General features: G+C 46.7%; 1 protein-coding gene across 1 annotated transcript in view; it reads left to right on the top strand.

The window, feature by feature from the left end:
• LOC137368661 (thrombospondin-4-like) overlaps window positions 1–17,445 on the top strand; it is a 212,459-nt gene that overhangs the window by 83,130 nt on the left and 111,884 nt on the right. The window contains exon 5 of the mRNA XM_068028804.1: window positions 4,234–4,316. Coding sequence (XP_067884905.1) covers window positions 4,234–4,316 — 83 coding nt within the window. The remainder of the gene's footprint in view (window positions 1–4,233; window positions 4,317–17,445) is intronic.

Here is a 17,445-nt window from a genome sequence, read left to right as displayed (position 1 = left end):
GGTGCTGAACATTGTGCAATCATCAGCGAACATCCCCATTTCTGACCTTATGATGGAGGGAAGATAATTGATGAAGCAGCTGAAGATGGTTGGACCTAGGATGCTACCTAGTCCTGGCACTGAGATGATTCACCTTCAACAACCACAACCATCTTCCTTTGTGCTGGGTATGACTTCAACTAGCGGAGAGTTTTCCCCTAATTCCCATTGACTCCAGCTTTGCTAGAGCTCCTTGATGCCATACTCGGTCAAATGCTGCCTTGCTATCAAGGGCAGTCAATCTCATCTCACCTCTGGAGTTCAGCTCTTTTGTCCATGTTTGGACAAAGGCTGTAATGAGGTCAGGAGCTGAGTGGCACTGGCGGAACCCAAAGCAGGTTATTGCTGAGCAAGTGCTGCTTGATAGCACTGTCGACGACCCCTTCCCTCACTAATCATACCATCTTCCATCATATCCGAACCTAAAAAAAATTGAACGTCTCTTGTCTTGCATCTTTATCCTCAAATTTCCATTAAAAAAATCTTAAAATCAGACCCATATTATTGAAGAGAAAATTTTTCGAACATACAAAAACAAAAAGATGACTAAAGGGAAAAAAGCTATGGTTCAGGTACCATGTACACAGAGTCATGAACAGAAATGATGGATGAAGTCTCAGGTATTGGCTGCTCATTCATATATGCTGCAAACTCTCAGCACAATAAACAACAACAACTTATATTTGTATGGCGCCTTTAATGTAATAAAATATCCCAGGGAGCTTTACAGAAGTATTATCAAACAAAAGATGACACCAAGCCACATAAGGAAATATTAGGTCAGATGACCAAAAGCTTGGTTAAAGAGGTCGGTTTTAAGGAGTGTCTTAAAGGGGGAAAGTGAGGTAGAGAGACAGAGAGGTGTTGGGAGAGTATTCCAGAGCTAGGCAATTGAAGGTGTAGTCACCAATCGGTGATGCACAAGAGGCCAGAATTAGAAGAGCACAGATATCTTGGAGGGATGTGGGGCTGGAGGAGATAACAGAGATAGGGAGAGGTGAGGCCATGAAGGGATTTGAAAAAGGAATGAGAGTTTTAAAATCAGGACTTTGCTTGACTGGGAGCCAATGTAGGTTAGTGAACATGGGGGTGATAGGTGAACGGGACTTAGTGTGAGTTAAGACACGGGCAGCAGAGTAGATTGTGGGAGACCAGCCAGGAGTGCTTTGGAATAGTCAAGTCTAGAGGTAATGAAGGCACGAAAGCAGATGAGCTGAGACGGGGGTGAAGTCGGGAGATGTTACGGAGGTGGAGATAGGCTGTCTTAGTGATGGCATGAATATAAAGTTGGAAGCTCATCTCGGAATCAAATGTGTCACCAAGGTTGCAAACAGACTGGCTTAATCTCAGACTGTTGCCAGGGAGAGGAATGGAGTCGGTAGCTAGGGAACAGAGTTTGGAGCAGGGACAGAAAACAATGACTTCATTCTTCCCAATATTTAATAGGAGAAAATTTCTGCTCATCCAGTACTGGATGTCGGATAAGCAGTCAGCTAGTTTAGCAACAGTGGAGGAGTCGAGAGAGGTGGTGGTGAAGTAGAGCTGAGTGTCATCAGTATACATGTGAAAATTAACGCTGTGCAATTACAGGAAGAGGCTCCAGGAAATGGTGACTTAATTCAGTTGGACTTCAGAGTTGGCAAACTTAGCTCCTCTGTTCTAATTTAACCAAGGTTGTGAATATGATTTTTTTCAAAATAATGTGAATACTACATTCAAAAAGCTATAAGGCCAGAAAGTTTGATTTGTGTTGGAGACGGGACTGGAGGTGGTCGGGCCAGAAAATTGGCATCAGAGAACGGCATGCCAGTTTTGTGGCAGGTTCCTGTCTCCAGCCCTTTTTGTAAGAGGCAGGTTCAGTGGGATGACAGCTACCCACCCACAAGCAGCAGGTAGCCTCTTAAAGCAATTAAAGGGCCAATTAAGGCCAATGCTCTGAGGCCAGCTGGAATTTTCCAGTTGGCCGACAGGCCCCCTGTGGCAGCCGAAGCCCGACCAATGCGTGGTCTCCAAAAGGCTGACTGCTGAGCCAATGCTCCAGCATCATTTTAAACTCCACCCCACCCCTCATAGTCAACATACCGAGATGGCCACAGTTGCGGCCACAGGTCTCCCTGTGGAAGGGTTCCCCCACCGCCATGGCAATCATGCAGCATTTTGCCATCTTTTGCCTTACAACTTGATGAAGTGTGCTCAGAGGTGCCCTCTCTGTCTCCTACCCAAATCGGCAGTGCCCACCTCTGACGGTGGGGCTGCTGCTTTCTCAGTGCTGGAGGGCCTCCCATTGGACTCGCCATTTACACCAGAATTGCACCTGATTTAAGGTAGGTTCATAGAAAAGAGTATGTGATTGGATTCACAGGCTTTGACTGCCCATAGACATTGTCTGAAAAACCAGTTTGAATTTAAGAGAGTAGGAAAGCAGCTAAGAAAGGATTCTTTAAGGTGCCTTTTGGCAGTTTCAGACAGGGAAATCTTTTGCTTCCCTCCCTTCTGTAACTGAGCCCGCCCTTACCACGGAGTTCACTGTGAGCCTTCCCAAATATGTCTTTCTGATGGAGGCTGCACAGGAGCAGTAGGAAAAGGAAATGAGACAAGTGTGCAACATAAGGAGAAGACCGTGCAACAGCGCTGTCCACATTTTGGGCCCATGGTAAAAAAAAATTTTTTTTCCTTCCAAGTGAGGAATTCAGGGTTAGAAAACAGGAACATAGCAACAGGAGTAGGCCACTTGGGCTAGAAAAAAACACATAGGGGCTATTTCCACCATATTTGCCCAGCAGAAACTGGGCAGGAAGGTGGTTAAAATTGGCCAGGAAACGTACTTGTCAGTGTCATAGAGTCATAGAGTCGTACAGCATAGAAACAGGCCCTTCGGCCCACCGCGTCCATGCCGACCATAATGCCTATCTATACTAATCCCACCTGCCTGCATTAATTCCATATCCCTCTATGCCTTGCTCATTCAAGTACCTGTCCAGATGCCTCTTAAGTGTCACGCTCTATTCCCACTGTCTTCTATTTTAACTTGCTCTTCTGAGTAGGCAGCAAGCACCCTGCCGGAAACCTTTAGAGTCCTTCCTTAAATAGGCAGTTCATGGTCTAATGATGTTATTGACTGCAATTTTAACTGGTGGGCTGCATAAAAGCTGATTTAGCTACTCCATCAGGTGAAGACAGTGGGAAGAGGATCCAGGACCAGAAAAGACCCAAAAAGCTAAGTCTTAAAACTTTTTAAAACTATTTTTTGTTGGGTTAGGAGGTGCAGAAGTGGGCCTCACAAGGAAATTTTAGGCCTCCCTTGGTCTGAACTCATCCCCCTTACCAAACGCGATACCCTCCCGAATCTCCATCTCTGCGACTTATCTTTCAGTCCCAATTGATGGCGTTTAGCTGCCCAATGTTCTGCCCATTGGCCAGCCACTGGTTCTCATCTATTTTGGTGGACAGCTGTCTGAAAGCATGCAGATGGGATCCTGGGGTTAGAATTGCCCAGGCTTCATGATGCCGAGGTCATGACAATTTGGCTCTTGCCTAGAGCTCACCTGCCCTGTTCCTGGTCTGGATTAAAATTGGGCCTCGTTATAATACCTTCTTAGCTTCTGATATCAGTTTGAGCATCTTATTCTTATGGGAGCTGACATTTGCTGCCATATGATGACTTGTACAATATCGTAATCCAGATATGGAGCAATCTCATCCCCTTGTGATCTGGGCTGGAACATGGTTTGTGTGGCTTTTGGTAATGATAAAAAACAAGGAATATGCCACACGATTGCACATCAACAGGTCATCTTACTAGACTCAAACAAGAAATCTCCAAACTGTTCTTCCAGCATTTATGATTTTCTGAACCCACCTCAGTGAAGGATTTTGCAGCTTTTTCATTCACTTAAAACATGACTCCTTTATTCACTTCCTTCCTGTCCTCACAAGATGTTTCTGATCCCTCTCCCTGCCAGGGGTTGGTCAAAAGAGTTGCTAATCAAGCTTCTGCTTCTTCGAAACCAGCTCATGCAAAGTTCAGCATGAAGCAATAGAGGTAAATCCTCTGGAGCCATTCTAGAGGAAATTGGATGCAATGATGGATGTGACTAGAGATTTCTATGAAAGGTGGCCTTCCTCATCTGGGCTTGTCTTTGCGATCAATACACAAAAAGGAACCCAAGATAACCAATCTTCTTTATATTGCAGGTGATACAGGAAGACATTTGGTCACCCAGATGACACAACTTAACCAACTGCTTGTAGAAATGAAACAACTTCTCAGACAGCAGGTAAACATAAATTTTCTATTCTGGAAGTACTTTTGCCTTTAAGATATGTCATTAAGCATGTTGGGTCCAAAAATCTGCAGAGGGAGCACATCCCAATGTAAATGTTGGGTGGTGCCCCCTGGCAATCTCCACTGCTGACCCTGGCAGACTTAACAGCATGAGGGTGAGGTTCCCCGCTTTGACGGACAATGACATGACTAGAGATACATCCTGAGTGTTCACCTGCTGAAAAGGTTGCACATGTGATGTATTGTGCAGGGTCTGGGGGCTGTGGGGTGAACTGTCAAAGAATTGCCCTTTTTGTGAAGGGGACCACTTACAAATCTTTGGGGGTCTGGACAGGATCTTTGGCCTGCCCGCCCTCCCCCCCCCCCCACCCACCAGGCAAACCCACAGCTATGTGTTAGCTGATTGATATGCCTGCTCTCACTGATGAAGCACCCAACTAATAGGAGGCTGGTGACATGGGAACTCCTGGTATTGGGAGTCCTCCAACTTGAACATGGAAAGACAATATAAAATAAAGGGTACAATTCTAAAGGGGGCGTAGGAGCAGAGGGACCTAGGCGTATATGTACATAAGTCATTGAAGGTGTCAGGATAGGGTGAGAGAGCAGTTAATAAAGCATACAGTATCCTGGGCTTTATTAATAGGGGCATAGAGTACAAGAGCATGGAGGTTATGTTGAACTTGTATAAGACATTAGTTCGGCCTCAGCTAGAGTATTGTGTCCAGTTCTGGGCACCACACTTTAGGAAGGATGTGAAGGTGTCAGAGAGGATGCAGAAAAGATTCACGAGAATGGTTCCAGGGTTGAGGAACTTCAGTTCTGAAGGTAGATTGGAGAAGTTAGGACTGTTTTCCTTGGAGAAGAGAAGGCTGAGCTGAGATTTGATAGAGGTATTCAAAATCACGAGGGGTCTGGACATAGCAGATAGGCAGAAACTGTTCCCACTCGTGATAGGATCAAGAACGAGAGGGCACAGGTTCAACTGAAGCATTCAAAAGGGAATTAGACTGTTATCTGAAAAGGAAGAATGTGAAGGGTTATGGGGAGAAGGCAGGGGAGTGGCACTCAGCGAATTGCTCATTGGAGAGCCGATGAAGACATGATGGGCTAAATGGTCTCCATCTGTAACAATTCTGTGATTCTGTGATTCTGACCCCACCTATTCCTCTACCACTGGCCTTGTATGATATGGGCAGAGGCGATGCCCCCTAACAAGGCTCATGAAATCCCCAACGAAAGACACAGATCCAACAAATCTGACTCCCAGCCTAATCTTCTGGTTCACTCCTTTGGGTTTACACCTACAATGGAGCAAAATGGCAACAGAGTTACACCCCTTTTTATTTTTGTCCTTCAACGTCAAGATTTGAGATCAGGACAGCAGTATGCTGCTCCTTTCATTTACACTGCACATTGGGAGTTGGTCTCTGTAGGTGTGCCTTATAATGCAGAGAGCCAGGGCTGGTTTTTACCAGTCCCTCAATGCCGTGAGTTCTGGCAGGGAGGCCTATAAAACACAAGCGGGAGCGGCCCACCAATACCCACGCGTCGAGAAGGCCCTGCCGGATATTAGCGGCGGCGGTGGCGAGGCCTTGGCGCAGCCCCCACCCCACCCCTGCGTCTTCATTAAAATATCGAAATGAACCACACTAAAATGCAAATGAACTTACCTAGCGCCGCCAGCTGTCCCACCCGATTTTAGGGCCATCCGGCTACAACTCGCACTCGTTGGAGTTCCGAGGCGAGACACTGGTGGGAAGGGGGGGGAGGAATAAAACTATCAGGGCGGGAGGAGGGGAGTGGGAAAAACTATTCCTATTGGTTGATGGAATGGTGGGAAGGAGTTGAGGGTCAAAGATACTGAAGTTTGGGAGGGGAAAGTTCAGAATTTCAAAAAGGGTAATTTTGGGGGGATAGGTCAATTTATGGGCTGCATATTATCAGCGCGCCCTGCTCCGTAAGTGCCGCTGCACAGGTCCCACGATATTACACGCTGGGGCTGATTTAAATGGAGGGGGCGGAGCGGCTGCCCCCGATGACGTAGAGGGGGCGGCTGCTACGTCCCCGGCAACAGTGTCCGGCACCACCGCGCAGGCGTCACGCCATTTTTAAATGGCTTCAAGCCCTTCAGGATATATTTAAATATTTAAAGGTGCTGGTGAGCTTAAAAAAATTAATAAACGTTTAAAGTACCTCCCCCACTGAGTCCTAAACACATAAATTGACCTATCCCCCCACCGCCCCCTCAGAAATACACTTTTTGAAATTCTGAACTTTCCCTGCTGAACTTCAGTATCTTTGACCCTCAACTCCTTTCCACCATCCCCACATCCAATGGAGCTCCAAAGGCATGTGAGTTGCGGCCGGATGGCCATAAAATCGACGTGGGACAGCCGGCGGCAGCAGGTAAGTTAATTTGCACTTTAATGTGGCTCATTTCAATATTTTAATGAAGGCCCCACCGCTTGGCAGCGCGGCGGGGGGGTGCAGGGGGGGGGCGGGGGGGGGGCGGGGGGGGGGCCCACCAAGGCCTTGCTGCCGCCACTAATATCTGGCGAGGCCTTCTCAGCATCGTGAGTTGTGGAAGGTCACTTCCGCTAGCATTTTACGAGCCTCCCCGCCACGACCCACGGCATCGAGGGTCTGGTAAAATTCAGCGTTTAGGATTCATTGGGGGGGGCGGGTGGTGGCATGTTACATTAAACGTTTATTAATTTTTTTAAGTTCACCGGCACCTTTAAATATTTAAATATATCCCGAAGGGCTTGGAGCCCTTTAAAAATGGCGCCGGCGCCTGCACGGTGGCACTGGATGCCATTGCCAGGGACGTGGCAGCCGCCCCCTCTACGTCATCGGGGGCAGCTGCTCTGCCCCCTCCATTTAAATCAGCTCCCCAGAGATCAAATGCATGGGACAACCACACTGTGCTTCTTCTGTGAATCTGGTAGATGCATATTTTTGACCACCCAGGCATTTGCTGTTTTACACATAGGAGTGAAGCTGATGAATGGAGAACCAGCCAGCTCTGTATGTGAAAAGTAAGGTTGTTAGTGCTCAATAACAGGAAGGATCCAGTAAAGCTGATACTCATTTAGCTGAAAATTCTCCTATGTGTTACATTTATCACTGATTAAGTGTGGCCTACAATCTAACATAATTTCATTTCCTGAGTGTATGCCCAAAACATCTTTCTTCCGGAAATCTAACCAGCAGTTTAGTAGTCGCTGTTTTGGGAAGTGCTACTAACTGAAAACAGAGCTCTATTATGTAATGAACCAAACTTACAAATATACAGATCAGGACAGTTGAGAGCCAAGCTACCTGCTGCCTGTCAGGTGCTTATCAAGATCTTGAAATTGCTGCCTTGGCCAATTTTAGCAGAAAAGGGGACAGGAGTATAAAGTATATTCAAGGTGATAATTTCAGTGAGTGTAATCTATAATTCTCGCTAAGTCTGATATAGGGTGAGCAGTCTGATAGGGGATGCATTTCACATTTATTCACAACTTGCAAGTTCTCCCTGTGACCACCTGGGTTTCTGCCGGGTGCTCCGGTTTCCTCCCACAGCCAAAGACTTGCAGGTTGATAGGTAAATTGGCCATTGTAAATTGCCTCTAGTGTAGGTAGATGGTAGGAGAATGGTGGGGATGTGGTAGGGAATATGGGATTAATGTAGGATTAGTATAAATGGGTGGTTGTTGGTCGGCACAGACTCGGTGGGCCGAAGGGCCTGTTTCAGTGCTGTATCTCTAAATAAAAAAAAAATAAAAAATAAACTTTACCAACATCAGCCAAGATGGGAATTTTGGCCTTTAGCTTGTGAGAAATGTTTCAGCAACTCACCCCTAATGGGGTAGAATAAGCATTAGCCTAAGAACTGCATGTCATTATCTGGAGTGAAGTATTGAAGGGAGACTTATAGGGCAGATTTCTGCCTCTTTCAGGTATCATTGAGAGAATCTAATGAGGGTGAGGGACGTGTACTCTTCCATCCCCAACCATTCCCTTTCTCCCCTCCCCCTTTGCAATGTCAAACACTCCCCGAAATCCGATAGTTCCACCAATCATGCAGCTAGTAGTAAGTAAGCCTGCAGGCATTTGCTGTACATGGTCCATTATGGGCCACATAATGTTGTAACCAGCAGAGAGAAGTAAATCAACCACCCCTCCCCACCCCCACACTTCCAGACTCTCTGGAGCCACTGGTAAGAAATTCAGCTTGGGTGACAATGCAAAACAGGCAGTATTCCATCAGCCCGAAGAAGGGTCACTGACCCGAAACGTTAACTCTGCTTCTCTTTCCACAGATGCTGCCAGACCTGCTGAGTGAATCCAGCATTTCTTGTTTTTGTTTCAGTATTCCATCATTTACTTGTTATACAGCCAGTCCAATATTAGTTCCATTCAGTGCAGCTTATAACAGGTGGCTAATACACTACAGTCCAAGGTGAACTTCTACCCCATTATTTTGTGATTTTTGTTAATAAGTCAGTGATAACAGTGATAGAAGCTTAGAGATTCCAGAAGAGTAAAAATTGGAACATCAGCACCTGCCAGTTCCCCTCCAAGTCACACACCATCCTGACTTGGAAGTATATCCTTCACTTTCACTGGGTCAAAATCCTGGAACCAACGCCGCCCCCCCATCTTTTCTTAGCATTCCCTTGGGATTGGGAATGACTTGCTTCCACTCTGGTTCGATGGGTTCTGAGATGGCTGATAAGTCCAATGCATGATCTACAGACTCTGCCACATGACACATGAGGGGCAGGTGGTGCTTGAAGGGTCAGGTAGATGAGTAGTATGAGCGCTCCCTCTGACGCCTTGACTTTGCCTCCACATATTCCCGACGAAGTCCCTCGAAGTACACGATGCCTTCCCGAAAGAGCTTTCTCCATCTAGGACAGTCATGAGCCAGGGACTCCCATGAGTCGACGGGAATGTTTGATCTCTTCAGGGATGCTTTGAGAACATCTCTGAAGAACATCTCTAACAGTGCTTTAGGTGTACCTACATCACATGGACTGCAGTGGTTCCAGAAGGTGACTCACCACCACCTTCTCAAGGGCAATTAGGATAGGCAATAAATGCTGGCCTTGCCAGAGATGCCCACTTCCCATGAATAAAAAAAGAAAATTGAGAGCAAATGGCATAATGCAACTGCTAACACAGCCTGCATTGAACTCCTTATATTTGGGATTTTAATATGCTAGCTGATCTGTGTGAATTCCAGCTGTTACAGTGAGCTGCCTGAGGGGGCAAGTCTGATAGATCTTTAAGAGGCCCCATGCAGCCATTTAAAGGGCTGCATTCTCCCTTGCCAGGGATGCTATTCAAAGCTCCCAAACCTGTGCTTCACTGAAGGTTCTTGTCCACACATTGGGTCAGATTTTAAAGCCCGTCCGTCATCGGGAACGGTGGCGGGGGGGTTGGCAATGAAAATTGGTACAGTGGAGGCCCGCCACCGACCCCGACGGTGGCAGGCCCTGTACCGATCTCAGACGTGGCAGTAAGGCCTCATGGCGGCCGCCCCGCCGCTCGGTGATGGGACCCGCATTAAATATGTTAATGGCTACTCACCATGCAGGCCTCAGCGATTCAGCCACCACATTCCAATCTCATTGAGGCGACCGGCAATGCCTTTGAATCTCCACTCGGGGAAACGAGGCGCAACACCTGTGGGGAGGGGGGGAGGAGGTGATTTTCTCTATGCGGGAGGCGGGGCCTGGGGTTACAATGCTTCGGATTGGTTGGGAGTGGTGATAGGAAGGAGTAAAGGACAAAGGTACCGAACTTTGTGGGGGGGAAGGTCAAATTTTCAATATCTGTATTCCGGGGGAGAAAAGGGCAGAGGAGGTTCACCAGGATGTTGCCTGGTATGGAGGGCGCTAGCTATGAAGACAGGTTGAGTAGATTAGGATTATTTTCATTAGAAAGACGGAGGTTGAGGGGGGATTTGATTGAGTTGTACAAAATCATGAGAGGTATAGACAGGGTGGATAGCAAGAAGCTTTTTACCAGAGTGGGGGATTCAATTACTAGGGGTCACGAGTTCAAAGTGAGAGGGGAAAAGTTTAGGGGGGATATGCGTGGAAAGTTCTTTACGCAGAGGGTGGTGGGTGCCTGGAACGCGTTGCCAGCGGAGGTGGTAGACGCGGGCATGATAGCGTCTTTTAAGATGTATCTAGACAGATACATGAATGGGCAGGAAGCAAAGAGATACAGACCCTTAGAAAATAGGCGACATGTTTAGATAGAGGATCTGGATCGGCGCAGGCTTGGAGGGCCGAAGGGCCTGTTCCTGTGCTGTAATTTTCTTTGTTCTTTGTTCTTGTTCTTTGTTGTGATATGCCATTGGGTAGCTGGGAGAATGCATGGGAAAACTTGTACATTAATTTAATAAACTTTAAAGTTACTGGCCCTTTAAAAATTTAAAAGCTGTTTTCGGGCTGCAAGCCCGTTAAAAATGGTGCCGGCGCCTGCGCATTGGTGCCAGACGCCGTTGCTGGCAACAGCTCGCCCGCCCCCTCCATGTCATGGCAGGGGGCAGGTGCCACGGCCATGCTGATGAGCTGCCACGTTTGAAATCGCGGTGGCTCTGTGACATGGTCCCCGTGCACGTGGGCCGCATTTTTTTACGTCGGCCGCCTGCTTCGGTGGCGGAGTCTTAAAATGCAGCCCATTATGTCAAATATGTTTTAAAAAATCAGGTAACATGGCCCCAATCCACAATGTATGCGCCTGCCACCATTTTTGCACCATTGGGTTGCTTGGCCTGTCTGCCTCCTGGAGAGACGAGACACCTCATTGTAATATTTATATCAGGTACCCATTGCGCAGTTGGGAGCCTGATTTCAATTCAACACTGTCTGGCTGTGATTTCCAGGGCTCAGGAAACCTGCAAGTGAAAACAAAAGTGAGACTGGAGTAAACGGAGAAAGCAGGTAAGTTCTTTTCAGAGCAGTGTTTGTGAGCCAGGCAGAGCTGAAGAGCTCCCCACAGCCCTTCATCTCAATTTTCTGCCATGATCAGCTGCAGACACAACCCCCCCTCCACCCACCACCCCCCCCCCCCCCCACCATCCCCGCAATCTCTCATCCCAATTTTCTGCTCTGCGATCTCTCCCAGTCCCCCTCCCTCCCTCCCAGTTGCCGGGGGCTGTTCCCAATCGTCCCCAGCTGCAGCCTTCCTGCTAGCTTTCCCACTCGGCAATCAGGGAGCCTGTCAATCTGGCCAGCTACCATTAAAAAATGATAATGAGATCCTGCCAGTAAATTCCACCACATCACCACAACCTCCCTAACTCCCCACTATCACGCTCCCCTGTATTCCCCCCCCCCCCCTCCCCTCAAATATCAGTGCCATAGTTACCAAGTCTGGGAGGAAGCAGAAGTTGTTTCACTCTGATTGTCGGTGCCAGCTTTCTTGTCCCAGATGCAGACACTCAACTGGGCTGTTAAGTGCCCTTCGACTTAAGGCTTGAAACTACAGCCTACTTGGCTCTTGCCACATCGCTAATCAAATCATTACACGACACAAAAGTTACAGAAAACAATCTGACAGTGAAATGAATGGGCTGACAAAGACCTTCTAAATAACTAAAAGAATGTTGTCCTCTTATCTCTTACTGCCTTCCTTTTGCTGATGTGACCTTGTAAATTTGTTTTGCAACTAACAGTTCTGCATTATGCTCTCTTCACATGATCAAATTAATTGAAACTATACAACTTCCTAAACTAATAGCTGAACTATATGGTTTGCCAATTAATTCGACAGTAAAGTAATGTTTACACAGATCTACAAACATTCCTTCCTGTGCAGAGAATGTCAGCTTGTTACTCCACCGACCTGTGATGGCACCTTGCTTTATAAAGATGTCACACATCTCCTACACTGCTGTGAAGCTGGAAAGATGGATGAGCTAGCAAGTAGCCATTCTGTCTAGCACACACTCCTAGGGCCTTTGTGCGTTTGTCGGGGAATTGTTAACGTCAAATAGGGTAATTAAACTGCTGGTGCTGCAAGATCAATTGTGATTCAAAAGTTTCGGTAGTTTCCATGATATTTTAATTCGTAATGTATGAATCCTAGGCAGGCCCATATACAATAATACAAAAGCAAAATACTGCAGATGCTGGGAATCTGAAATAAAAACAAAAAGTGTTGGAAATACTGAGCAGGTCTGGCAGCATCTGCGGAGAGAGAAGCAGAGTTAACGTTTCAGGTCAGTGACTTTTCATCAGAACTGGCAAAGGTTAGAAATTTAATAGGTTTTAAGCAAATAAAACGGGGCTGGGGCAAAAGATAACAAGGGAAGGTATTGATAGGACAGAGGGTCACAGAAAATAACTGACCAGAGGGTGATGGAGCAAAGGCAAAGGGTGTGTTAATGGTATGGTGAAAGACAAAGCGTGAGTGCAGAGAGGGTGTTAAATGACAGAATAATGAACAGTCCTGGCTAAAAGCACAAGCTTGAAAAAAAAAAGTGGACAAGCACATGGTAAAAAGTGAATGATGGAACAAACTAAAATAAAAATAAAAAGGGGCGCCAGTTATGCTCTGAAATTATTGAACTCAATGTTCAGTCTGGTAGGCTTAATCGGTAAATGAGATGCTGTTCCTCGAGCTTACGTTGATGTTGATATTGTTGAACAAGAAAAGGTCTTTTAATTGGTCTCCTCAAACCGCTGTATCCAGGCTGTGTGTGATTATTCCATCATAAACTTCCCTCTCACACCATCTCATGATCCTTTACTTTAGGGAACACAAATTTCGTTCCTCAAATTCCCTTGAAAAAAAAAATCAAGCTGTGTTGATAAAGATCTCTATAACACTCAATCCTACATCTCAACAAATATCAATGCAGTTCCCGTTTAAAGGTGTTGATTGACCGTGAATCAGTCTCCTTCCCTGGAATTTTGTTCTGCAAGTTTTCTTTCCTATTGGGGCATGGAAAGTTTCTTCCATCCTCCAACGGTGCAGGAAACTTAGGAATTTTGTACTTTTCTCCTCTAGTTCTGAGATTGCTGTCCACGCTTTGGCCTTTGGGGGCACATTTTCTCCACAACTTTATATCCATTGTGCATTATATACTATGAAGCAAGTGATCACGTTCCAAACAGACAACCAGGTCAAGAAATTGTCATAAAACATAGAGCAGGGGCAAGTTACTGAAGCTGCAATTTTCTGATCACGGCTTGTACTGATGATAGTAATTTCCAGCTAAGAACAGTCATTGTTTTTTGAGATGCTTTTTGGGTGAAACTTTAAACTAAGGCCCCATCTGTCCTCTCAGGTGGACATAAAAGATCATGTGACACTATTTGAAGAAAAGGAGGGAAGTTCTCTTGATGACCTGGCCAATATTTATCCCTCAACCAACATAACTTATATGATATAAATGCAGGTTCAGTCAGCAATAGCGAACGAAAACAGCCTGAAGAGTGATGACAGATTTATGAAGAAATAATCCGACAATGCCTTTCAGTGTGACTTATATCATTATGTCATATGTTATGTGAATAAATTATAAAGCTCTTTGACATAAATACAGAGCTCGAAACTATACTGGGAGTTGAGAGCAGAATTCAGGAGAGTGAAATTGTGGTCTATGATTTTGATGATGTCATGTTCACATGACATTCCTTTACCTGCTACTTACTGCGGTTATTAGTCCATTTATTTTAAACTGATCATTTCATGGTTAAAACAGGAATGAAAGAATTTCATGCAAATATGTTAAGATACTTGTTACTAATTTTGCTCAGCGCTATTTCATCCCATAGCTTAGTCACAGCAGGTTAGTGAAACACAGGGAACAAATGGAGTCAAGCAGGGTTGTGTGTTGACTCCTACCCTGTTCAGCATGATGTTCTTTTTTTAAAATTCATTCATGGGATGAAGGCGTCACTGACCAGGCCAGCATTTATTGCCCATCCCTAATTGCCCTTGAGAAGGTGGTGGTGAGCTGCCTTCTTGAACCGCTGCAGTCCATTTGGGGTAGGTATACCCACAGTGCTGTTAGGAAGGGAGTTCCAGGATTTTAACCCAGCGACAGTGAAGGAACGGCGATATAGTTCCAAGTCAGGATGCTGTGTGACTTGGAGGGGAACATGTTCCCATGTATTTGCTGCCCTTGTCCTTCTAGTTGGTAGAGGTCGCGGGTTTGGAAGGTGCTGTCTAAGGAGCCTTAGTGCATTGCTGCAGTGCATCTTGTAGATGGTACACACTGCTGCCACTGTGCGTCGGTGGTAGAAGGAGTGAATGTTTGTAGATGGGGTGTCAATCAAGCGGGCTGCTTTGTCCTGGATGGTGTCGAGTTTCTTGAGTGTTGTTGGAGCTGCACCCATCCAGGCAAGTGGAGAGTATTCCATCACACTCCTAACTTGTGCCTTGAAGATTGTGGACGGGCTTTGGGGAGTCAGGAGGTGAGTTACTCGCCTCAGGATTCCGAGCCGCTGACCTGCTCTTGTAGCCACAGTATTTATATGACTACTCCAGTTCAGTTTCTGGTCAATGGTAACCCCTAGGATGTTGATAGTGGGGGATTCAGCGATGGTAGTGCTGTTGAATGTCAAGGGGAGATGGTTAGATTCTCTGTTGTCAGAGATGGTCATTGCCTGGCACTTGTGTGGCGCGAATGTTACTTGCCACTTATCAGCCCAAGCCTGATTGACCTTCAACAACCACAACCATCTTCCTTTGCGCTAGGTATGACTCCAGCCAGCGGAGGGTTTTCCCCCTGATTCCCATTGACCTCAGTTTTGCTAGGGCTCCTTGATGCCATACTCGGTCAAATGCTGCCTTGATGTCAAGGGCAGTCACTTTCACCTCACCTCTTGAGTTCAGCTCTTTTGTCCGTGTTTGAACCAAGGCTGTAATGAGGTCAGGAACTGAGTGGCCCTGGCGGAACCAAAACTGAGCGTCACTGAGCAGGTTATTGCTAAGCAAGTGCTGCTTGATGGCACTGTTGATGACACCTTCCATCACTTTACTGATGATTGATAGTAGACTGATGGGGTGGTAATTGGCCGTGTGGATTTGTCCTGCTTTTTGTGTACAGACATACCTGGGCAATTTTCCACATTGGAGGGTAGATGCCAGTGTTGTAGCTGTACTGGAACAGCTTGTTTAGGGGTGCAGCAAGTTCTGGAGCACAGGTCTTCAGTACTATTGCTGGAATATTGTCAGGGCCCATAGCTTTTGCAGTATCCAGTGCCTTCAGTCGTTTTTTGATATCACACGGAGTGAATCGAATTGGCTGAAGTCTGGCATCGGTGATGCTGGGGACTTCAGGAGGAGGCCGAGATGGATCATCAACTCAGCACTTCTGGCTGAAGATTGTTGCAAATGCTTCAGCCTTATCTTTCGCACTGATGTGCTGGGCTCCCCCATCATTGAGGACGGGGATATTTGTGGAGCCCCTTCCTCCAGTTAGCTGTTTAATTGTTCACCACCATTCATGGCTGGATGTGGCAGGACTGCAGAATTTAGATCTGATCCGTTGGTTATGGGATCGCTTAGCTCTGTCTACTGCATGCTGCTTACGCAGTTTGGCACGCAGATTGTCCTGTGTTGTAGCTTCACCAGGTTGACACCTCATTTTGAAGTATGCCTGGTGCTGCTCCTGGCATGCCCTCCTGCACTCTACATTGAACCAGGGTTGGTCTCCTGGCTTGATGGTAATGGTAGAGTGGGGGATATGCTGGGCCGTGAGGTTACAGATTGTGGTTGAGTACAATTCTGCTGCTGCTGATGGCCCACAGCGCCTCATGGATGCCCAGTTTTGCATTGCTAGATCTGTTCGAAATCTATCCCATTTAGCACGGTGATAGTGCCACACAACACGATGGACGGTATCCTCAATGTGAAGGCGGGACTTCGTCTCCACAAGGACTGTGCGGTGGTCACTTCTACCAATACAGTCATGGACAGAAGCATCTGCAGCAGGCAGATTGGTGCGGACGAGGTCAAGTATGTTTTTCCCTCGTGTTGGTTCACCCACCACCTGCCGCAGACCCAGTCTAGAAGCTATGTCTTTTGGGACTTGGCCAGCTCGGTCAGTAGTGGTGCTAGCGAGCCACTCTTGGTGATGGACATTGAAGTCCCCCACCCAGAGTACATTCTGTGCCCTTTCCACCCTCAGTGATTCCTCCAAGTGGTGTTCAACATGGTGGAGTACTGAGTCATCAGCTGAGGGAGGGCGGTAGGTGCTAATCAGTCAGAGGTTACCTTGCCCATGTTTGACCTGATGCCATGAGACCTCATGGGGTCCGGAGTCAATGTTGAGGACTCCCAGGGCAACTCCCTCCCTACTGTATACAACTGTGCCATTACCTCTGCTGGGTCTGTCCTGCCGGTGGGACAGGACATACCCAGGGATAGTGATTGCAGTGTCTGGGACATAGTCATACTCACAGAATCATACCTTACAGACAATGTCAGGCTGTTGCTTGACTAGTCTGTGGGACAGCTCTCCCAACTTTGGCACAAGCCCCCAGATGTTAGTAAGGAGGACTTTGCAGGGTCGATAGGGCTGGTTTTGCCGTTGTTGTTTCCGGTGCCTAGGTCAATGCCGGGTGGTCCGTCCGGTTTCATTCCTTTTTATTAACTTCATAGCGGTTAGGTATAACTGAGTGGCTTGCTAGGCCATTTCAGAGGGCATGTAACAGTTTACCACATTGCTGTGGGTCTGGAGTCACATGTCGGCCAGACCTGGTAAGGACAGCAGATTTCCTTCCCTGAAGGACATTAGTGAACCAGATGGGTTTTTACAACAATTGACAATGGTTTCATGGCCATCATTAGACTAGCTTTAAATTCCAGATTAATTAATTAAATTCAAATTCCACCAAATTCTCTGCCATGCTTTCTGAAGCATTCTGTATTAGCAAAAGTGGCATCACATTAGATATCGCACAAACGGTCAAGACTTCATTATAAGGGGACTACAAGCCAAAATCAAAGCACATGAAGCTACGGTTTGTGACTTTCTTTTCCCTGATGACTGTGCCTTAAATGCCTGTTCAGAACAAGAAATGCAACATAACATGGACCGCTTCTCATTTGTATGTGGTATCTTGGGTCTCACCATCAGCACCAAACTGACTGAAGTCATG

This window comes from Heterodontus francisci, chromosome 4 (genome assembly GCF_036365525.1).
Source record: "Heterodontus francisci isolate sHetFra1 chromosome 4, sHetFra1.hap1, whole genome shotgun sequence".
Lineage (NCBI taxonomy): Eukaryota > Metazoa > Chordata > Chondrichthyes > Heterodontiformes > Heterodontidae > Heterodontus > Heterodontus francisci.
The sequence above is the reverse complement of the archived record's forward strand: the minus strand, read 5'-3'. Positions and strand labels throughout refer to the sequence as shown.